The sequence below is a fragment of the Procambarus clarkii genome, chromosome 53 (assembly GCF_040958095.1).
Source record: "Procambarus clarkii isolate CNS0578487 chromosome 53, FALCON_Pclarkii_2.0, whole genome shotgun sequence".
In the NCBI taxonomy this organism is placed as follows: domain Eukaryota; kingdom Metazoa; phylum Arthropoda; class Malacostraca; order Decapoda; family Cambaridae; genus Procambarus; species Procambarus clarkii.
The window spans coordinates 24,084,201-24,108,689 of NC_091202.1; the positions used below are offsets into that span (position 1 = coordinate 24,084,201).

General features: G+C 39.9%; 2 protein-coding genes across 3 annotated transcripts in view; both read right to left on the minus strand.

The window, feature by feature from the left end:
* The window catches only part of mRpS5 (mitochondrial ribosomal protein S5), a 59,656-nt gene extending 58,707 nt beyond the window's left edge, over positions 1-949 (minus strand). The window contains exon 1 of the mRNA XM_045756519.2: positions 795-949. Coding sequence (XP_045612475.1) covers positions 795-870 — 76 coding nt within the window. The 5' untranslated portion in view covers positions 871-949. The remainder of the gene's footprint in view (positions 1-794) is intronic.
* A 14,620-nt stretch (positions 950-15,569) lies between these two features.
* LOC123767053 (cilium assembly protein DZIP1) overlaps positions 15,570-24,489 on the minus strand; it is a 39,810-nt gene continuing 30,890 nt past the window's right edge. The window contains exons 2-3 of one of the 2 annotated variants that reach the window (XM_045756520.2): positions 19,033-19,432; positions 15,570-18,172 (exon numbers count right to left, since the gene is read on the minus strand). In XM_045756520.2, the coding sequence (XP_045612476.2) occupies positions 15,584-18,172; positions 19,033-19,389 (2,946 nt within the window). In that variant the 5' untranslated portion in view covers positions 19,390-19,432 and the 3' untranslated portion in view covers positions 15,570-15,583. The remainder of the gene's footprint in view (positions 18,173-19,032; positions 19,433-24,489) is intronic. The other variant, XM_069304801.1, reaches the window with a different exon arrangement.

Sequence of the window (24,489 nt, forward strand, 5' to 3'; positions counted from 1 at the left end):
GACACACTGTTTTAAACAACTCTTGGTTACTTTCAGTGGGATGTCTCCGGTACTCTCTACTCATGTCTCGCACATTTGCGTTAAGCATCTTTATGTAATCATTCTCATACCATTTTATTATCTTCCTCTGAGGGTTACTTCGCCCAGGCGTACGGCGCGGAACTCTTAGACAGCTCTCAATTTGGTGGTTAAGGTCATCAACAAATGTGTCAATGTCTTCTGGGATTTGGTATTCCGTGAACCAGTCACTCATCCTGTTTATGAAGTGCGGCCTCATATCTGGTCCGAGTGATAACCTTTTTCTTTTATTTGTCTCTTTCCTTCTCTTGCTCATGTCGACGGTGGTAATCAGTGCCCAATGGTCACTACATAAACTGTGCACAATGTGTGTACTGGCATCCGTGTCCTGTGCATTCAGCAGGAGAGCATAATCTAATCTTCCTCCTCTGAGGTGAGTTGGCTGTTCATCACCCAGGACCCTAAGATTATGTGTTCTATTACATCTGTCCAGGAAGAGTTTCAGAACAAGGTTTGCACTTAAAAGGGTTTTATAAATGTAATTAACAGAAGAGAATGTATGGAGTGAATTTATCTTTAGCACGTTTTGATATTTAAACAGGGGAGCTGTGTGTTGTCTGAAAGCAGAGTTTGTTACATCACCCAGCAGATTTTTACTGGGTGATGATGGGCTTGAGGTAGTTTGCAGAGGTTGAACCCGCAATGGTAGTTACCCACTTACCAATCAGCACCTCACACCTGGACCACCCACTCACCAACCAGCACCTCATACTTACCAACTGGTGAAGCACATTTGGTGTGCACACAGGAAAGATTCCTGGTGAGGCCGGCGAGCAGCATACACCCGGCCATGTTTACATCTTCCAGCTGGGCCACCGGGCAGCTCCCATAGGGGACTGGTCAAGTCGTATACTGCAATTTCGGATACCGGGCTAGAAACAACTTCGTTCACTGAGAAGTTTGTACATACAAACCATTCCGTTCGTATATGCGCTGGTTTGTGTTCGCTGTTGTTCTCGTCTGAATAAATACATGGCACTTGTTCATATAATTAGCGCTTCCATTATTATAATTATTTATCCATTATTAGAATAACAAGGTGCAAACCATATCCCCTTACAGTTATATCCCCACACTCCGTACATTGACCACATCGTACACTAACATTTTTATCATTTCGGACACTAACTTTGGACGTTTCGTATATGTCTACATGTTCAATATTAAAACGACAATATAATGCTATTAACAGTTACAATCTTCTACTTAACAGGCATATAGTTATTAAGTGAAGTTTAGTAATGTGATGGACATAATCGGGATTGGTAAGAACGCCGCCCACCAGCGTAAACACAACGCACCCGAATGGCCACAAACATGATCGAATGTACAAAACACAAGAATTTTGCCAGTTCAAAAGCAAATCAAATCAAATGTTTATTTAGGTAAGGTACATACATACAAGAGATTTTACAAAGAGTGATGGATTTATAGATAGGGCTAGTACATACAGTGCTTAAAGCCACTATTACGCAAAGCGTTTCGGGCATGAAAAACTTAAATGACTAAAGCTTAATACTAATTAAGCATAAAGAATAAAATAAGTTGAGAACAAATAAAAAAAAGAGATAAAAAAGGGGGGAACATGGCTGAAAAAGCAGCACAAATACAATTCTGTCGACAAATTGCTCCATTAAAAAAAAAAAAAGATTGGATGACATAAGATTCAGATTCAGATTCAGATTCAGATGTTTATTCAGGTAAGGTATATACATACAAGTGATGTTACATTAATGGATTGATATATAGATAGAGCTAGTACATACAATGCCTAAAGCCACTATTACGCAATGCGTTTCGGGCAAGAAAAACATTAATATCTAGAACTTAATACTAATTGAGCATAAAGAATAAAAGGTGTTGAGAACAAATACAAATAAAGATAAAAAAAAGGGGGGGGATATAATAAGAGGGGTAATGTAGGTTACAGAGAATTTATTAGGTATAGCTTCGTTTTTATCTTAAACTGGTTGAGAGAGGTACAGTCTTTAACATGGTTGGGAAGGTCATTCCACAATCTGGGTCCCTTGTTTGTAGAGCATTTCTAGTATGAGTAAGTCGTACTTTAGGAATATCAAAACTATATTTATTTCTTGTGTGGTGCTCATGGGTTCTGTTACAACATTCTATGAAGCTTTTGAGGTCAGGATTGGCATTACAGTTCAGCGTTTTATATATGTATAATACACATGAGAGAATGTGCAGTGACTTAATATCCAACATATTCAGAGATTTGAGTAGGGGTACCGAGTGATGTCTGGGGCCAGAGTTGGATATTGTCCTAATAGCAGCTTTGTGTTGAGTAATTAGAGGACGTAAATGATTTTGGGTAGTAGAACCCTAAGCACAAATACCATAGTTGAGATATGGATAGATGAGGGAGTAATAGAGAGTCACCAGGGCAGGGCGGGGTACATAATATCTGATCTTAGAAAGAATGCCAACAGTTTTTAAAACTTTTTTTGATATATTTAGAATGTGTCCCTGGAAATTCAGCTTGTGGTCAATGAGAATGCCAAGGAATTTGCCATCTAATTTGTTACAAATTTGGGTATTATTTATTTTGAGATTTATTTGATTAGAGGATTTATTGCCAAACAGAATATAGAAAGTTTTGTCAATGTTAAGGGTGAGTTTGTTGGCAGTTAGCCAAAGATGGACTTTATTTAGCTCAGTATTTACTGTGGCATTTAGAGCAAGGGGGTCAGGACTGGAGTAAATGAAGGTTGTGTCGTCAGAAAATAGAATTGGTTTGAGGTGTTGGGAGGCATTTGGAAGGTCATTAATGTAGATGAGAAAGAGGAGAGGGCCAAGTATGCTGCCCTGAGGAACACCAATGTTGATGGGTAGGGTGGGAGAAATTGAATTATTCACAGAAACATACTGGAGCCTGTCAGTAAGGTAGGATTTGAGGTATTGCAGGGAGTGTCCTCTGACTCCATAATGATGTAATTTAAGAAGAAGGTTTTGATGGTTGACAGTGTCAAAAGCCTTACGCAGGTCCACAAATAATCCAACAGGGAACTCATTTTTATCAAGAGCTGTATGAATCAAGTTAAGCATACGAATAAGTGCATCGTTAGTGCTTTTTTTGGGTCTGAAGCCATATTGGCAAGAGCTAAGTATATTGTGTTTGTCTAGAAAAGAGTAAAGCTGCTTGTTGATTGGTTTTTCAAATATTTTTGACAAGTTAGGCAGGATTGATATAGGTCTGTAGTTGTTAAAACACTTTAATGCGCGCGCGTCCCGTGAAAAAATAGCGCATTGTGCGCGCGGCGTTTTGGGCTCTTGAGGGTAAACACCAAAAAGTGTGTAATCTTTTCACTCTCCTGACACCAATTCTCGAGCTATGTATTTCCATTTGGTATCAATGTGTTCGCAATAAAATTCTCTACAAGATCATATGTATAACATGTCACCAAAGCATTAGCTATCCCACCATGAAATAAATAAAACGTATATCACTCGCCGTGGCGCCCAAACAGAAACATAATGTTCATACTCTTGTGTTTGTTGTCAGCTCCACATTAGTCCTATAGCGTTATATTTTATATCACTGAACTCGCAATAAAATTCCCTACACAGACATATGCATATAAATGTAGAATCATGATCGCGGCCCACACTAAGAGTGTGTGAAGTGGGCGATTACCCTCGTTGTGTCAACAACTCAATAGTCTCTCCTCTAAGTTACAATACAATGTCGTTTTCTCAAATAGGCCATGTGCTTATTAGAGAAAACAGAAATTTAATGGCAAACATTTTCATACTAACCCCAAGTCGATCGAATAAGAATTGGATTTATATGTTTTTTTTTTAGATCGGCCGGCTATTACTACATCAGGCCACTATCTTGGACCACATATGGAGAAACATAACAGCTCCCCTTGTATCTGGTATAATCTACGACAGAACAACTGACCACTATCCTACCTTTCTCATAGCGAACATGGACATAACACCACCAAAAAGCAAGAAACTTTCATTTAGGCTACACAGTGAATCAGCTTTAGGCAATCTTACAGAGGCACTTCACAATATTAACTGGGATTCTGAATTCAATAATACCCATGATATAAATTCATTAGCTAACCTCTTCCTCTCCAAAACTCTAAGCCTCTACAACCTTCATTGTCCCCTTCTTACCAAGCAAGTAACTGACAAAAGATTAAACAATCCATGGCTCACAAGTGGCATTCTCAACTCAATCAACAAGAAACATGAATATGAAAAGAAAGTTAGGATTGGCCTAGTTTCAAAGGAAGTAGCTAAAAGGTACTCATCAATGCTTACCAGTATCATAAGAAAGGCAAAACTTGCATATTATGTGAATAGATTCAATGAAGCAAAAGGCAACATGAAAAGCACTTGGAAAACTATCTCTAGTATCCTAGGAACTAAACAACACTCACATAACCAAATAAAACTCTACAAGGATGGGGATATACCGTCAACTGATTTAGAAATGGCATATGAATTTAATAATTTCTTTTCATCGGTTGGTGCTAATCTTGCCAGTAAAATCCCACAGACTCAGACACATATTAACACATATCTCTCAGGCAGCTATCCAAACTATCTTCTCCTTTCACCAATCAGCCCGGCAGATGTTGTGTCCATCATACACTCTCTAAAAACCAAGGCAGGGAACACCAGTGAAATTCCCTCCATTGTGTACAAGAGAGCCTCCCATGCCCTTGCCCCACCCATAGCACTACTGTTCAACAAATCTATAGAGTGTCACACCTTCCCTGATATCCTCAAAAAAGCAAGAGTAACGCCAGTCCATAAAGGAGGCAATCCGGCGGACATAAACAATTATAGACCAATATCAAATCTACCCATTCTATCAAAAATATTTGAAAAAATTATTTACAAACAGCTCTATTCCTACCTCGTAAAATTCGACATACTCAGCCCCTGCCAGTTTGGCTTCCGGTCCCAAAAGAGCACCAACGATGCAATCATTAGTCTCCTTGACGTTATCTACTCAGCCCTTGACAAAAATGAGTTTCCGATTGGACTCTTCATTGACCTAAGAAAAGCCTTTGATACTGTTAATCACAACTACCTCTTACTTAAACTCCAGCATTATGGAATCCGAGGCCTTGCCCTTGACTACATCCGATCCTATCTTAGTGACAGACACCAATATGTAACCATCAATGATACAACTTCTTCCACTCTACCAATTACCGTTGGAGTGCCACAGGGCAGCATCTTAGGACCTCTTCTATTTCTTATATATATAAACGATCTGCCTAATGTCTCTAATATTCTCAAACCTATATTGTTTGCTTACGATACTACCCTTATCTATTCAAACCTCAACCCACATACACTAAATAATGTTGTGAATAATGAATTAAAAAATGTCCACTTATGGATGTCAACGAACAAACTAACATTAAACATCGAAAAGACTTACTACATCTTATTTGGAAGCAAATCATCAAATGCAATTCAGCTACAGATAGACAACATTAACATCAGTAATAAAAATGATGGCAAGTTTCTTGGCCTATTCCTAGACAAGAGACTCAACTTCAGCACCCACATTCAACACATAACTAAGAAAGTCTCTAAGACAGTTGGTATACTCTCCAAAATCAGATATTATGTTCCGAACTCTGCTCTCCTCTCACTATATTATGCACTAATCTACCCCTATCTTAATTATGGTATCTGTGCATGGGGGTCTACCACTGCAAACCACCTTAAGCCCATCATCACACAGCAAAAATCTGCTATCAGAATAATAAGTAACTCTGCTTTCAGACAACACTCAGCTCCCTTGTTTAAATCCCTAAACTTGCTAAATATTAACTCCCTCCACACATTCTCTTGTGTCAACTACATTTACAAAACCCTGTTCTTAAATGCAAACCATGCTCTGAAACTCTCCCTGGACAGATGTAATAGGACCCATTATCACCACACCAGAAATAATTATCTCTTTGATATCCCCAGGGTCAAACTTAATCTGTGTAAACACTCTATGCAAATTAAGGGACCTAGTCTATGGAACTCACTCCCTAGTGAATTAAAAAACTGTAAAACTTTTGCCTTATTTAAAAGCAAAACCAAAAAGTACCTAACTTCATCTTCTTAGTTTCCTACACTGAACTTTAAATTTGCTCTGTACCTAGTGTTACCCAATCTCCTAATTTTTATGTAATATCAAACAACCTTATCATTGTGTTCATTGCTGTCTTCTTTTATGTGCTAGCCATATGCTGTATTGTGACTACCAATTTTTGTCAACTACCATTCAAGCTGTCATTGCAATCAATCTTATATTGTTTCTGCTGTATTGTGCCTACCAATTTTTTGTCAACTACCATTCAAGCTATCATTGCAATCAATCTTAGCTACCTATGTGCTTTAATATACTGTACCTACAATTTTCTCTCATCATCTTTTTTTTTCATTTCATGTAATCTGTTATCATTTTTTTGTCTATAAATTTTGCAAGTATTTACCTCCTTAAAATTTTCTTAGATTAAGGACCTGCCCGAAACGCTGCGCGTGCTAGTGGCTTTACAAGACTGTAATTACCATATTTGTATCCTCACATTCCTTATGTCCATTCTTGTATATGCATAAATAAATAAAATAAATAAATAAATAAATAAATTTACGGCGCGGTTGCGGAATCCGTTAGCCAAGTGGGCCGTATATTTACGGTACGGTCGCGTTAAAGTGATATAGGTCTGTAGTTGTTAACATCTGTGAGATAACCACATTTGTAGACAGGGGTTACTCTCGTTTTTTTTTTTAATATCTGGAAAGGTTTGGAGTTCAAGTGACTTGTTAAAGAGCAATGCAATAGCAGGGGCTAAAGATCTGGAGGCTGTTTTGTAAATTAATGTTGGTATCTCCTCAAGGGCACTAGACTTGGTTTTAAGGGAAAGGATTATCTCATTAACGTCAGTGGAATTAGTAGGCTTTAGGTACAGAGATTGTGGATAGTTACCAGTAAGATAGTCCTTAATATCAGTACTGGAAGATGGAATATCATTTGCAAGGGATGATCCAATGGACGAGAAGAACCTATTGAACTCAATAGCAGAATCAGAGGCTGAAAGCTGACCATCATTATTGGACAGGAGTGTTGGTTTGTTATTTAAAATCTTCTTTGATCCCAATATTACTGGGTGAGCTGGCAGGTGGTGCTCACCTCAAATCTTACCTTACTGACAGGCTCCAGTATGTTTCTGTGAATAATTCAATTTCTCCCACCCTACCCATCAACATTGGTGTTCCTCAGGGCAGCATACTTGGCCCTCTCCTCTTTCTCATCTACATTAATGACCTTCCAAATGCCTCCCAACACCTCAAACCAATTCTATTTGCTGACGACACAACCTTCATTTACTCCAGTCCTGACCCCCTTGCTCTAAATGCCACAGTAAATACTGAGCTAAATAAAGTCCATCTTTGGCTAACTGCCAACAAACTCACCCTTAACATTGACAAAACTTTCTATATTCTGTTTGGCAATAAATCCTCTAATCAAATAAATCTCAAAATAAACAATACCCAAATTTGTAACAAATTAGATGGCAAATTCCTTGGCATTCTCATTGACCACCATTGACTGTAAAATATCTGCAATTTTGATCATTATACAATACAATTATACAATACAATTTTATTTAGGTAAGGTACATACATACAATAAATATTTACAAGGATTGTTTGACTTATAGGTAGAGCTAGTACATACAATGCCTAAAGCCACTATTACGCAAAGCGTTTCGGGCATATCAGTAAAGTGATGATTGTCATAGATAGTGGATAAGAGGTTTAATTCTGGGTCTATACTTGTCTGCATAAAAAGGCTGGTTGTAGGAAAACAAGGCAAGAATGGCAATTACAAAATAGAATTTAGATATAGAAGGGGGAAAAATATATAAACAAGACTATACAATACAAGAACAAAATGAACAAAAAAAGATAAATGAGTTAGATTGCTTACAAGTACTCTCAGGTACACTGTAGGTAACAATTTGCAATTTAAGACACAGGCAAAGCCAGGGGTACAATGGAGTAAGGGAGTATGGCGAGGCTAGGCAAACTAGGTAATAAATGAAATCAAAGAAAAAAGTTGAATAATAAACATAGGCAAATTTAAGCTAATGATTATTAACTATAAATAATTTAGTTATGACTATAATTAATAAGACCTAAAGAAATATTAATGCACTCAATTAATTAAGTCCAGTAAATGACTAGTAAAGAGTAAATTAAAAATTAATTTAAAAAGTGAAACAAGCAGACTTAGGATACCTAGCCCGCACAAGGTGACCAGGGGGTTAATTATGTTGACTCATTGAGATTGATAATAAGGTGAGACAAACCACATTGGGAGAGGAAAGTGTTGAGGTTCTCTTCATTAGCAATTGTAAACATTTTACCTCCTGATGTCTTTCTCACTTTAATCAATATGTTTATAATCAATATGATCAATAATATAATCACTTTAATCAATATGTTCTCTATATGTTTAACACTTCTCTAACCCTGTCCATGGAGGACAGAAGAAAATGTATATATGCTGGTTAGCATTGTAAATGTGTGGCCATGTCTGTGGTAGAAAATAATAATAATAAAAAAAAAAACTACTATATTACCACAACTATTCCACTGAGGTGTTACTGGACACGGGAAACACCAGTTGGCGACCTTTAGTAAGCGGTAGAGCCCTCTGTCGGGGCGGGCACATGATCAAGTGAAGTGATCGTGTTCTCACTCATCTTAGGCTACGAGGCCGGCCGGAGATAGACTGAGAGACTCTCCAGGTGAATAGTGGCACCGTGAGGATTGAGTGAAAACTCGTGGGGCTACAGTAAGTAACGGTTATCACTGCTATACTTGGCGGTGACCGTCTAGACAGAGAGAGACACACCCCTGACAGTACATATGTGTAATTATAAGACAGAATATATTGGTGAGGGTGTTATTTAGTCTTGTTTACCCCCTTTATTCCTTGCACAATTACTTGCTACCACCAATTCTTGATAACTTACCATTGACTTTGGGTGGGATGATAGAAAAAGAGGCTCTAAGTCCCATTACTCAGAAAGAACCTGGCTCAAGCAGGCCGTAACAGTTTATGTCTAGCTTTCGACACAAGCATGCTAGTTATGTCTTAAAGAGTTGAGTGCAATTAAGATTGATGAAGTCACTCACAATTAATGTATCAAGTATATTGCCATCCACACTTCCGTGGAAATAAACATTCCATTCACCTGGTCTGTATGGGTCTCGAACTGTGGACCCCATGTGTGTGAGGCCGACACTCTATCGACTGGGCTATGAGCAGTCTTAAAAGGAAAGTTTCCAGAATTTTCTGCCTCGGAGCATTGGCCTCACACGCGTGGGGTCCACAGTTCGAGACCCATACAGCCCAGGTGAATTAATGTATCAAGTTTGGAGACTTGTACATATTTCAGTGCAAGAAGCAAGGCAAATAGTTCGATCTGAAGGGTAGAGGCCCAGTTGTTTATGCAGACTGGGAGGGACTCCCAGACTTCGGGCAGAAGCTGCTGCAAATATATTTTTTACATATTTCAATATTTCTTGTTAGTTTTTTCTGATTTTTTTGCAGTAATGTTATTCAATAGTGTGTCTTTTGAGAAATTTATATAATAAAATGTGGAACATCGCAATGCTCAAAAATATTCATGTCACTAATATGTGTATATTATTTGCTTAGAACAATACTGTACAAACTACCTATTTGTTGGAGATTTCGAGGATCAATGTCCCTATGGTCCCATCTCTGACCAGGACTCCTGGTTGATGGTCTGATCAACCAGGCTGTCCGATGTGGCTAGTCACAGCTGGTGTATTATACTGAATCCTAACTTTATATATAACTAATGTACATTTTCATGCACGATTATGAACCACTATAAGCCGTTCTGATGGGTGTGGTAATGTGTGTGTGAAGAGTTTAACCTAGCTCTGCATTTTTTGCATGAAATTGTAGCTGTATTTGATATTTTATCTGTGTTTCTAATGTTATATCATGGTTTTTCAAGTGAAATGATGCAATGGGTTGTCATTGTTATTTGAATCACAGAAACTGTAGATCATAGGTATGCACAGATATATTGTATATACATTTGCACCTGTGGCCCAGTGTAAGATGCCCAGACCTACCCCCACTAAATTCAGTCACCAGACCTGCTGGCCGCCTTGTTACTCGGCCAGCTGATTGATTCAGCAACACTGACACATGATGTGATGTCACCAGAAAGGGTATAAATACCCATGACTGGCTCTGTGAGCTCAGTCTCTCCAGGTTCTCTAAGGTGTTTACACTGCTAGCTGTCCACGACTTGCGCAAGCAGCTCATGCACAGTTTGTGGTGTTTGGTAAATATAATTTGTGTTAGCCTTATTTTTTTGTTCATAATTTGTTCAGTCAGAGTAAATTTAACTTTCATGTTTTATTTTTATTGTTACTTTCATACGTGTGCAAAAGCCAAGTTGAAATTTGAGGATTAAATTCATTTTTTTAAATTAGTTATATTTTTCTTAAATTTACTTTAATGCTTGCCCATATTTTCACACTGCAAAGGTCAAATGTGTTTTTTTTATTAACCCCTTGGCTGCTCTTGCAATTATAGCCTCCAACACCCCCAGGCACAAAAAAAAAAAATTGTTTTATAAAAGTGTTCATTTGTGTTCCCTGATCACCAGAAAAATAATAAAAAATTGTAGGTGGCATATTTTGGCCACAATAGGTTGGGGAAGTCTGGCAAAAAAGAGGCGCTGACAGAGCAAGCGTCGGAGGTGGTCTGCTCCACCCGAGCTGTCAGGTGGGAGTTGCCACAAAGATATTATTACCTAATTATTTCAATGTCTCTGATTTTTTGTCTGTTATTTTGCAGTAATATTATTCAATAGAGTGTAGTGTGATATATTTATATAATAAAATGTGTGTGAACCAACTGTGCAATTAAGAAGGTATGGTGAGTCAAGATGGTATGGTGAGTGATCCAGTCTCTGTGGTGTAGTGGTAAGACACTCACCTGGCGTTCCGCAAGCGCTTCGGCATGGGTTCGTATCCTGGCTGGGGAGGATTTACTGGGCATAAATTCTTAACTGTAGCCTCTGTTAAACTCAACAGTAAAACGGGTACTTGGTTGTAAAAACGATTCTTCGTGGGGGTCATATTCCAGGGACCTGCCCGAAACGTTATGCGTACTAGTGGCTGTATAAGAATGTAACAACTCTTGTATATATCTCAAAAAAAAAAAAATAATAAAACAATAATTGAGGTCGCCATACAGTCAGCTGACAGCTCCCTCACACACTAACTTTCCTACTCCCACTATACTGTTTGTGCTGTTTTTACAGTATATACACACACGTTATATATAGGTATCTACATGTTTTCTTCACCATAACTGTACAACTACAGTGGTATGGTGAGTTCAGACAATAAGAGGTCAACACACAGAGTCAGCTGATGCTTCCCTCCCTCCCTCCTTGCTCAAGGCCAGCGCACTAAAATTCCTCCTCCAACCATACTGTTTGTGGTGTTATTACACTATATACATACTGTACATTATATATAAGTATCTACATGTTTTATTCACCATAACTGTACAACTAAGCTGGTATGGTGTCCAAACATAATGGCCACAACAGAATTGCATGGCAAGAGAGACAGCAGCCAGCAGATGACATCCACCTCCGTCACCAAACTGGCTCCTCCCAACATACTTCTTTTTCTGTTATTTCACTATATACACACACGTTATATATAAGTACTGGTATCTACATTTGTGTTCATCATAATGAACCACTAAGCTGGTATGGTCAGTGCAGACAATAACAGGTGGCCACACAGTCAGTCAGCAGACACCACCTTCCTCAGCATCACTCCTCCCACCATACAGCACAGCTCTAATTATCACAACAATCCTGCTATTATCAAAATCCTGTTTTTTTTTATCACACTCAGGGGTCTTCTGTAATACTATCATTGCTAAATAGTACCAGTTACATATTTATTTTGACATTTTTAGGCAATACTGTGGTCACAAGCTGAACAGCAGTGCTGTTAGCTCATGCTGCCAGCCTTGGTGGCTCACTCAGTACTGAGGCTCTCACACCCGGAAATGTTGCCCACGATATTCTTTTTAAATGGCGTCTGTTTACAAGGGCCCTGAGGAAGCTGCTGTGAACCCCATGTAGCCGCACGACTTTTAAATCTTGCACGGTACTCCAACACATCAATAGCTGTGGTGCGCAATTCCGCAACAGTTAATCACCCCAGCTATTGATGTGTTGTGCATTTAAGGGTTAAGGGGAATTAACATCTAATCGCAGTATAGTGCTCTAATTATGAAGTTAGTTGTTCGCATGGTGGCAAAGTTAATGTTTGAGCATGAAGCTTACCACCTGCTGGGTATTGCCACAGTATCTTCACACGTAACAATATATATAACTATGTACAATTTTATGTACCTTAATGTACCATTAAGCAGGTCTGATGGACCCACACACATATCATAGTGTTAACACGTCAGTCAGCTGACACGACACCACCTGACTCGACATAATGCTTCCAATATAACACACTTATCCCTACTCTAGGCACAATGTTGCTATTCCTGTATTATCAGCATCCTGGTCAGTAAATCCAGAATATACTGTAGTAATAAATTGATAAATCATTGTGTTGGGGGGACAGGAAACCAGAGTGTATTCATACACAGTGGACTTACATCGAGGCCCCCTCCCCCCGGCCGAATAACTGACCCTACCCAGGATGCAACTCCACAACAAACTGACTAACTCCTCAGTACCTACTCACTGCTATGTGAACGGAAGCATAAGGTGAAAGGAAATATGACCAACCATTTCTGTCCCACCCAGGAGTCAATCCCGGAATTCTCAATTGTACATCAAGAACAAACCCGACTGTACTACCAAGACCCTATAAATCATTTTACGCACAATTTATTTTCTAAAGGAGAATGAGGTCATTCATGATACATAGATGCACCAAATAAGGCAGTGTGCTGTGGTTGTCTGCATCATGCTGTGAACATCATCAAGTTCAAAGAGATCTTAACACTGTACATAAGTCTTTATTACAGTCAAGATGTTCGTTAACACTATTATCGCAAAACAATAGCAGTTACAGTACTTTCATACTTTGTCATTTTTAAGTGATGTTGTGGACACAAGCTGAACAGTGGTGCTGTTAGCTTGTGGTGGGTGCGCGCCTACCCTTGGTTGCTCACTCAGTACTAATGCCTTCGCATTCAGGAACAGTGTCCATGATTTTTTGTTCAAAATGGTGTCTGTTTACTAGAGCCCTAAGAAAGTCAATGTGAGCCCCATGTACCCGTGGGAGTATTAAGTCTTACGCTGTACCCTAATATAGCCCGAGTCATGGTGCACAGTTTGTAGAAAATTAGCCACCATTGCTCCAGTTGTGGTGCGCAGTGCAAAGTTTAGGCGAGTCTCAAGGCTGTGGTTTCGTTTGAAGCCAGCAGTGGTTTGTTTCATTGACTTTCTGGGTGACTTTCCCAATGGAATTTTGTCGTACATCCCATCACTCCTTGCTCTTTTGGGAAGGCCAGGTTCTGGCTCTGGTTCCTGATAGGCCTATAGAACTCCACGAGTGATGGGGCCTAGTAGTATGCAAACCATTCTCCTGTTTAGATAGTAGTTTTTGTAACTACAGTATGTGCACCATAGTACAAAGATTGCCATTCTAAGCACTTAGATATCAGAACTTTGTACTATTAACTTTATGGATGTAAAAAATGAAAACTACATACTTAAATATTCCTAGGCCTAGTATTGCACACATATGTACTAGATTAGGTCTCAGATATCATGTATTAGGCCTAGGAAGGTTGGGCTAGTTTAGTTTGTCTTTGCAACATAGTAGAAAATAATTTTCCGGTTTGTCCAACTCAATAGTGCCAATTTCTACTTTCTAATTTCATTGTACGCTGGTATACATACTAAGGTCCTCCTCGTTACTCTAAGTACTACTATACTACCAAACAGGAGGACTGGCTGTAGTATGACAAAATATCAAAGATAATAGCTTCAGGAAGCCAACAGGGTTCACCCAGAAATTGCCGTTTCATTACATTCAACACTATTTTTTCTTCATTACTGCACTCCAAAGCATAAAAAGTACAGGGGTACCTCCATTTACGAGTTTAATCCATTCGAAGGGAAGGGTCATAACTCAAAAATTCGTTACTCGAAACGAATTTTTCCATAAGAAATAATGTAAATTGAATTAATCCCTTCCACACCCCCAAAAATATTAACTTCAAACTACAGTACATTTCATACATAATACACATATTCGTTGTTGTTTGGTGGTGTTGATTGTACTTGCTTGGGACTGGAGAGATTACACACTGTCGTTACTTCAAGGGCTTTATTGGGTAAGGCAAACAAGGTATAGATAGAGTCCACCCAAGGTCCTACCTGCTCTGGGTCTGTGAGATACTGAGGCCTACTTGAGAGCAGCCTACTGCCGGCTCAGTGGATTGTGACATCATAGGCTTACTCGTCTGTGATTGGCTATAAACCAACCGTCATACAATTTGAGTACTAACATACACACATATTTTGTACTATAGCATGTACAAGTTATAGCTTACCTTTATTGATGACTCTTGTTGGTGTATGGAAGACAAAGAGGGGAGGAGGAGAAGAGGTGTTACTGTTTGGAAGGGGAGTACCCTTCCATTTTAACATCAAGCAGTGATGACTTCTCTGGGGTACACACTCTCTCCTATGTTTTGCAGACATACCACTAGGACCTTGTTGTGGTTCACTACAGTACTTGCTTGTCTAAGAATCTGTCCAAAGATACTTGTTTTCCCTACACTTTAACACTTGTCTGTAGTGAGACATTACATTGTCATTTAAAAAGTCAATGCAACGGCCTGCTACAGCTTTATCTGGGTTAGTTTTTTCAACAAAACTTTGCATTCTTCTCATACTTCACACATTTTCTTAATGAGGAAAGGACATCCTCTACTGCCGTAGAGGACTAATCACAACTATTTTCTTAGGTTGAACCTTACCACTGACTTTCTTGGGACCCATGGCATGATATAAAATAATTACTTTTGTGTTCAAAAATCAAAAACAAAAACAAAAAAACAATGAAATTCTATACAAAGAATTCAAGCAGTCATCACTAAGCGGTCGGCTCTGGTAAACTGAGGCGGGGTTGCCAGTGCCACCAGGAACCACACGCTCGGTCAACCCATACGTGTATCAACAAAGTCGCAAGTCAAATTTTCCAACGAAATTGGGTCGTAACTCGAAAAATTAGTAAGTAAGGGCATTCGTAAGCTGAGGTTCCGCTGTATATGGAAATCATGCATTCCAGGAATTTCTTCTTTATACAATACAGTACTGTACTACCTTGCCTACAATATGGGAAATGTATGAGTACAAAAAAGAATAAAGCAAACAAACAACTCAATGTCCAATAATTATTCAATTTCACTTATATCAATATCATCATCAGAATCCCAAGAGTGCACTATATCTCTTCTTTTACTAGCAGATAGCTTTGATCCCACCTGAGAAACTTTATCAACAGCATCCACCGATCCCCAAAGACTGGTTCGAAAAGTATTGGAGGAATCACTTGCACTTTGTAGCTGCTGCCGACTTCCAAAGGGAGAGGTTTGGTTTGTGTTTGGATATTCTGAAAATGTCCCTTTCTCTTGACTACTATTTGGCACCAAACTCCCACACATCACATCCACTGCCCCAGTAGGTTTGCCCTTTTTGCGTCCACTCAACTGAAGTTCAATGGTTCTAGCGAGATTGCTCACCATCGCTCCTTCTGGTTTTTTTAGTTTAATTTCCTTTGATTCAGTCACCTTCCAGCTGTCTGCAGTCACGTTATGCAAGTTAGCCGACACTACTGCAGTATTCAGACTATCACTTCTCTTTGGAGGTGGGTCTTTTTTAACGTTTTCATATTTAGGATCAGAATCCCAGTCAGAATCACTGACCTCCTGAACCTCTCCATAGGTCTTGTTGTCAAAATAGTTATCACGTTTTGGTCGTGCACCGGATGTCTCTGGTAAGGGTTCATCATTAAACAAGTTTCTTGAGACAGACTTTGATGTTTCGTTATGAATTTCTATCTGAGCACTACTCGAGTCATCTGATTCTGTCTCTGAGAAACCGTCTTCCTTCTCATTTTTTATATTTTCATCTGGATTGTCAAAAACTCTACATGTTCCTGTAATGGCTTTAATATTATCATCAGGTTTAATATTATCATGAAATATATCTTTGACCCCCAATTTCATTGATTCACTGGTTTTTGATACAGAAGATGATAAAGCTTTTGACTGCTTTCTAACTCTTGACTGAACATTTTTCACCATTCTTAAAAGAATACCTGACTGTTTTTCTTTGGCTTTGCTGTTCACTGTTTCTATCGGGTTAATTCCAGATATATCATCTACATTATCAATCTTGTCATCGACCTTTGCAATAACTTCATTTTCTAATTTTTTTCTCAAATCCAAGAAATTATCATATTTATCCACAAGTAGTCTCCTTTCCTTTCTCAACTGAGATAAGCATGATGTAAGGATTTCCAACTTTATACCACTTGCTGAAGAATCTATTCCATAGGCTAAAAGTTTTGAAGCTAGAACATCTGATGTTGCTTCTCGCATTTGATTCCATAGTTGTGGATTATCTTTCAACAAGTCATCTAGATTTAATGACTCTGATGATGTATCATTTTCAGAAGGAGTCATGTCATCTTTAGAAGATTCTGAATATGAATGTTCAGATCGCAAGCTTTCAGCCCTCTCAATTTTTGGCTTGAGAATGTCTTTTTCCTGTTCTATAATTGAGCTACTAATTTCTAGCTGTTTCACTTTCAGGCTACTTTGGTTCCATTGTGATGTTTCAGTTTCACTCTCTGATTCTGACTGGGTTTCTGAATCATGGGCATCCATATAATGCAAATGAGATGCATCACCAACTTTCAAATGTGTTAATGTCTCAGAATTTTCAAGTAAATCATGTATCATGTTAGATGATTTCGTAGCTCTGCTTGACGTTGGTGGTTTTCTCATAGCTGCACTTTTTGTTGATGGTGGAGGTTTCTGGGATATTATTGCCACTGGGGCTTCTTTGTGAGAAATATCTGTCATCATCACTCTCAGTTTAGTTTTCTCAAATTCCAACGCTTCGTCATAATTTTTCTGTAGAGCTTCCTGCATTTGTTTTAAGGAGCATTTGTAACTTTTCTTCTGGTCACTTACCTGCTTCTTCAGAGCTTGAATTTCATTAAATAATCCATCCACAGTATCTCCACTTTTTAGCCCTACAGCTTTATTATTTTCAGCATGTTCTTGGATTTGTGCATGCAAACACTTGATTTCATTTTCTTGCTTTTTTATGAGCTCTACAAATCTCTCATTATCAAATGAAACGGCATTACTGCTATTTGTCAACTGGAGATGGGCAATCTGCACACTTAATTTTTCTAGCTGGGCTTCATAGACTCTTTCTGTGTGATACTTTTCTTCCCAGGCTTTCTTTATTTCTTCCTGACCTTTTTCATTTTCTTTTTCTAAATACCTTTTTTGCTCCTCCATTTCTCTTATTATTTTGTTAAAATTTTCATTCATAACATTAAATTTTTTCTCAATTTCAGTTAATTTATATAAATCAATGTCATTAACATTTGAGGAAGCCCTAGTATGTAAAGACTCAAGAGGAACTTCCTTAGTTGGATGCAATTCTTGATTTTTGGTTTCTGAAGTCACAGTTTGAGCTACACATGATCCTGATACAGCTGATGGCACCTGTGTAGTTTGTGGAAGTGTAACAGCACTGGCTTGATTAGGGTGTTTTCGCCATAAGTGAGACTGGAGGAAGTCTTGCCCCCGAAAAGTCTTAGGACACATGGGACACTTGAGGGACTGGAATATGCCATTAGCAAGTGCAAATGAATTTATATATTTTACAGTTTCACGCATATTCCTATTTGTAATTTTCATTTTTTTTGCTTCTTCAACTTGCTCAAGTAACTTCGTCTTAACCTGTAGAGTGTAAGGAAAACAAATTACTAATAGCCAAGATAGACAAATATTTTTAACATATTAAATCTAATAACAGTGCCATCAGGAGATAATAAACTATTAGAACAGGCAAGAGTGATACTGTATAAGAATACAGTGTTTACCAGATTATTCAAACAAATTGAGGCTGATCCATGGACCCATGGCTGATCCATCTGGAGATTTTTCAGTTATCTCTGGGATAACAGAGTGAATTAAGAGACCTTAAGTGTATCTTATTTATTGTCATATTCTCTCATTTATTTAGTCAATCTCTGGGTTATCCAGCCACTAACTGGAAAATTTCCAGAGTTTAACTGAGAATTTATATTTTACAATGATCTACAGTTAATCTGATTTATCACCAGATTATGCAACTGGTGGTTACATAAGCCTCCTTGACCTTATCAATGTACTGTACTATTTTAGTGGGCCAGCCAGAGGATTAGGGCCCGCACAGGAATATCCCTGCAAAAAAAAAAAAAAGTAGATACTGTTTGAGTAATCCAGAGAACACTGTACAATACCGTAAAAATATGGAGTTGTATTTACAGAGGAAATAATTGTTAATAGTGGAAAAGATACTATATCAGAAGATGAAGGTTAATTAAATCAATTAAACTTTGACCATTATTTTTATTTACAAGATGAATGCAACTGATAAAGTGAGGGGTCACATACCTAAGGACTGTGAGGGCAAAATATTAAAGGGTGTTGATATTGTTTTAAATTATTTTATAGGGATTTTAGGAAACTACTTTTGAAAAAATAGCCAATTCAGAAAAAATCTTAATAATTTTAAACACATATTACCAAGTTCTTATGATAGAAATAATATTTACCTGCTGATATTTCTCTGTAATTTGTACAATTTCTTCTTGGGACTGCTGAAGTTGAGTTTCGACAAATTCTTGAGAAAGGAAGAGATACTGAATTATGAGCTGAGCTAAACGAAACATCTTGAGGAGACTGCGCTGGCCTGCAGTGGTTCCATCAAATTCTGCTTCGGCATCACAGAAAGCAACATGTGATAAGTTATCTTGCAGAACCTCTATGGTGCATCCTGAGGACAATTCATGAAGATCTATGGAAGCTAGTTTATGCCAGTCCACCCTCTCTCGTCGCTGAGAAGGGAACTCTACCACAGATGGAATGGCCACAGCTCCGCCAGGTGACATTGTTCCCAGTGTTGTCTTCATTGCATTTTAATTGCCATTGTTTTAGGAAAGAAAATACCTATGCCTGCAAAAAACAAAAAAACAGCTTTGAATGTAATGAAACGCCATTTTCTGGGTGAGTCCCGGAGGCTCCCCGGAGCTATCCAGGCTGAATGGATATGTATAACTTTCTGGCAACAGTCAATGCATGGAGTTCTTGCCTACTGGGGACCACGAGCCAGAACCTGGCCCCCTCTAGCCTTTAACCCTTAAACTGTGCAACGCGCCTGCAGGCTCACGTCTGGTTTGCGCAACGCGCCTCTGGGTATTTGTATTTTTCACGTTCCATTCAAAACTCCTGCGGCTACATGGGGTTCACATCAGCTTCCTCAGGGATCTTGTAAACAGACGCCATCTTTAAAAAAAATTGTGGTCCATATTCCCGGGTGTGGGAGCCTCAGTAGTGAGTGAGCAACCAAGGCTGGCGCTCGCAGCATGAGCGCACAGCACTGCTGTTCAGCGTGTGACCACAGCATCGCCTAATAATGTCAAAATATATATATAACTTGTATTATTTAGCCATGATAGTATTATAGAAGAGCCTGAGTGTGATAATGACTGGGTACAATGTTCAAATATCAGTGATTCAATGCTGTTCACGATGTTCACAGCGCTACCCACACTCTTCAAATGAATTTTTAGGTTCCTTTTCAAAATAAACGTGTGGTCACTTATTCATTTACAGGAATTAGTGACCAGGATTGTGATAATAGCAGGATTGTGGTTATAATTAGCATTGTGTGTAGTATTGTGGAAGGAGGAATTTTGGTGAGGGAGGGAGGAAGAGAATTGAGGTAGCCTCATTGTGTGTGTGTGGCAGCCACTCTTGTTTTGCTCACCATACTACCTTAGTGGTTCACTATGGGCAACACATATGTACATGGGTATATACAGTGTGTGTGTATATAGCAACAAGAGAATGTTGAGAGGAGCTATTTTGGTGAGGGAGGTGACGTCGTAATTGTAGCGTCGTCTGCTGTCTGCTGCGTGATTTTTCATGTAGTGTATAGTGGCCACTGTGCTGTTTGGACATTATACTGGCTTACTTGCATAGTTCTGGTAAATAAAACATGTAGATAGGTATATATAACATGTGTAAATAGTGTAATAAGAACAATAACAGTATGGTGGGAGGAGCAATGTTGGTGAATAAGATGTTGGAGTGAGGGAGACTGGCTGGGCGTGGCTGCTCTCACTTGCGGTGTTCTGAATGTGTTGATGGTGAATGTATATAGTGTGTGACAGTGTATAGTCTGTAAATAGATTGTATATATACATAAATTAGCATGATACTTAGTAAATATGTGCAGCATATGTGTACACAAGTGTCATACACGTAACAGTGTCTTCGGACAGTACGGATGTTTTACTGCCATAATATAGTGTGCGTGTTCATTATACATAGGATTAGCACATAAAAACAAATAAAATGTATTTGGAACTGTGCGCAAAAAATGAACATAAATATATTCGCGGCAACTCGCCCGCCCCGCCTCGGGCACCCTACTGGCCCCGGGAGCGTACGTCACGGGCGAACGGGGAATGATGACGTCACACGCCAACTTACGGACCCCATAGTAGCCAAAGTAAAGACAATTTCGATTTTTTTTTTTACATACCCATACTGAGGGAAGGATTTTTGACACTTTAAAAAATCAAAAGAATTTTTTCCAGAGAATTTATTTCCTGCGCACTGGGGGGGTGTCATAATTGGAGGCAACGCAAGTTAAGGGGTTAAGCTGCTAAGGGATCCTGAGGAGATTTACACCCCTGTGCGCAAGAAAAAAAAATTATAAAAAAATTATTTCGTCTTCTAAAAATGTGTTTGTGTTCCCTGAGCACGGGAAAAATAAAAAAAAACGTAGGTGACATATTTTGGGCGCAATAGACCGAGGAAGTCTGGCAAAAAGTGGGCGTTGACAGAGCGGTCATCAGAGCCGGTCAGCGTCACACGAGCTGACAGATGGGAGTTGCCACAAAGATATTATCACCTAATTATTTCAATGTCTCTGATTGATTTTTTCTTAGTTTTTTGCAGTAATATTATTCAATAGTGTGTATTGTGATATATTTATATAATAAATGGGGTGAATCATCGCTATACTCAAAAGTATGGTGTGCATATTAGTGATGCAATTATGTTCATAAAACAATAAACAAATAGTTTTGCAGTTATTACACTCTATACACAGGTTATATATAGTATCTGCATGTTTTGTTCACCATAACGAACCACTAAGATGGTACTGAGAGTCGAAAAGTAACGAGGAGTGACTGCCCCACACAGCCAGCCACTCGTTGCCACTCCCTCAACAACGCCTCACTCGCCCACTTTTTCCTCCCACCATCCTGTTTTATATTTTATTCACAATATACAGATGTTATATATAAGTATCTACATGTTTTGTTCAACACAACTGTACAACTAAGTTGATATAGTTAGTTCAGGCACTAAGAGTCGTTGCTACACACAGTCAGCTGGCGGCTCCCTCACTCATTCAAGTTCACACCCACTAAAATTTCTCCCCCAACAATACCGTTTGTGGTGTTATTTCACTATATACAGACGTTATATATAAGTATGTATATGTTTTGTTCACCACAACTGTACAACTAAGCTGATAGTTAGTTCAGGTACTAAGAGTCATCGCTACACACAGTCAGCTGGCGGCTGCCTCCCACACTCATTCAAGGTCACACGTACTAAATTTCTCCCCCAACAATACTGTTTGCAGTGTTATTACACTATATACACACATTATAAATAAGTATCAACATATTGTATGCACCGTATCTGTACACCTAAGCTTGTAGGGTGCCCAAAGAGCATAGTGGCCACCCTCTACACAGGCAGACAAATCATGCAGACGACGTCACCTCCGTCACCCAAATGGCTCCTCCGAACATAATCCTTTTGCTGTTATTACACTAATACACACATTACATATAAGTATCTACATTTGTGTTCACCATAGAGAACCACTGAGCTGGTATGGTGAATGCAGACAATAACAGGTGGCCTCACAGTCAGTAAACAATGCTATCTCCCTCCGTCCCTCAGCATCACTCTTCCCACAGCGATAATTATCACAACAATGCTGTTATTATCACAATCCTGGTCATTTTTATCACAGTTAGGGGTCATCTGTAATATTGTCAGCACTAAATAATAGCAGTTATACAGGTATATTTATTTTGACATTTTTCGGCGATGATGTGGTCACAAGCTGAACAGCAATGCTGTTTGCTCATGCTGTGTGCGCCAGCCTTGGTTGCTTCAACAGTACTGTGGCTCTCACACCGGAGAATATTGCCCACGATTTAAAAAAAAAATGGCGTCTGTTTACAAGAGCCCTGAGGAAGCTAATGTGAACCCCGTGTAGCCGCGGGCCATTTGAATCGTGCCTGGCACCCTATGGCGTATATATACGCTATGCGCACAGTGGGACATGTTACTCATGGCGTATATATACGCCATGCACAGTTTAAGGGCTAGAGAGGCACGAGGAGCAATGGCTTATAGAGACCCCCCATATGATTGGGAGCATTCTGTGCCTGCCATTGACCGGGACAGCCACCCAGAAAGGTAGGCACCCCAAAACAAACCCCTATTCTGGTAAACTATTGTGACCGAAGACCGAACAAGTGGACAGAACTCCCCAAACGAAAAATTAGCAAACAAGCATGACGTCATCATGTCGCCGCGCCACTGTCGCGCAACCCCCCCCCCCCACCAGGAGGGGAAAGGGGGGAGCCCCAGACCCCACTGTCGGCAACCGAACCATTAGTTTTTAGGCTGGATGTCAAAAACGCCAAAACACCGCCGACCGGTGGGAGGGAGGGATGCCGGGAGCCTCTGGGACTCACCCAGAAAATGGTGTTTCATTACATTCAATACTGGTTTTCTGGGGGGAGCCCCGTCGGCTCCACGGAGCTAACTACCCAAAGATATGGAAAAAACAGGGACTTACCCGGGAGGCGGTCCGTCCTCACTCCTCAACGCGAAGTCGAGACAACTGGCTGCAACCACCAACCCAATGCAACGCAGGCTCGACCAGGCCCAGGGACATTCACCAGGTAGCGAGCGGCCAGGACCCTGTTCGATCTTCAAAAACCCCGGGCCCAAATGTCCACCCAAGACATGTTGCCAAAGACGGCAGCCAAAGCAACAAATTTACGAACGTCATGGGCTCGGGGAAAAACCGCAAGCTGGCTACATTTAATAATCCTGCGGACAACCTGAGAGACCCAAGCCCGGGAACAGGGAAGAAGGGAAACCGGATCAACCCAGAGCGCATCCCCGGCAACCGAAGCTGTGGCGTGCAAGTAACGGCGGAGAGCCGCAACCGGACACAACACATGATGCACCCCCGGCCTGACCAACCAAGCATCAACAACTCACGGCCCCCTCCAGAACGCAGCCATCTCATTCTTCGCCAGAAAAGAGGGAGATGGCTGCAAGCGAACAAAACGACCACCAGGACTGAAAGAGCAGAAACCTCTGCGCCGGAGGGGAGCATGAAGCTCCCCAACCCGACTCCCAGAGGCCAATGCCAAAAGGAAAAAGAGCCTTAGAAAAACAATCCCGAACGGAAGAGGCCACAACAAACCGAGGAAAAGAGAGAAACGAGAGCACGCGGTCCAAGGACCAAGACAGCTCAGGCGGAGCATGAGCAGGTTGGAGGTGAAACAACGCACGAGACAGCTTGCAAAGTAACATCAACACCAAAAGCAAGCTGAAGCGGCTCTGCCAATGCCGCACGATATGAGGCGACAGTATTCGGCATAAGATGACGGTCCTGAAACAACCAAGAGAGAAACGACAGAACAACCCTATCAGAGACCAAAGAGTACCGACGCAGTGATAGGAAAAACCGGAAGGACTGCTAGGAAACTTCATACAGTATCCACTCAATTTAACGGCCTCTTTTATACCGATCTGCCGGTATTAACGACCGGTTTGGGAGCCCAGTATCTAGAGCCTGCTATACCGGTCTGCGGTCGATATTACCGACAGTCGGTATTGGGTTTGTTGTGGCATCAGCGTCCCCTCACATGGCGACCAGGCCGCCACCGACCTGG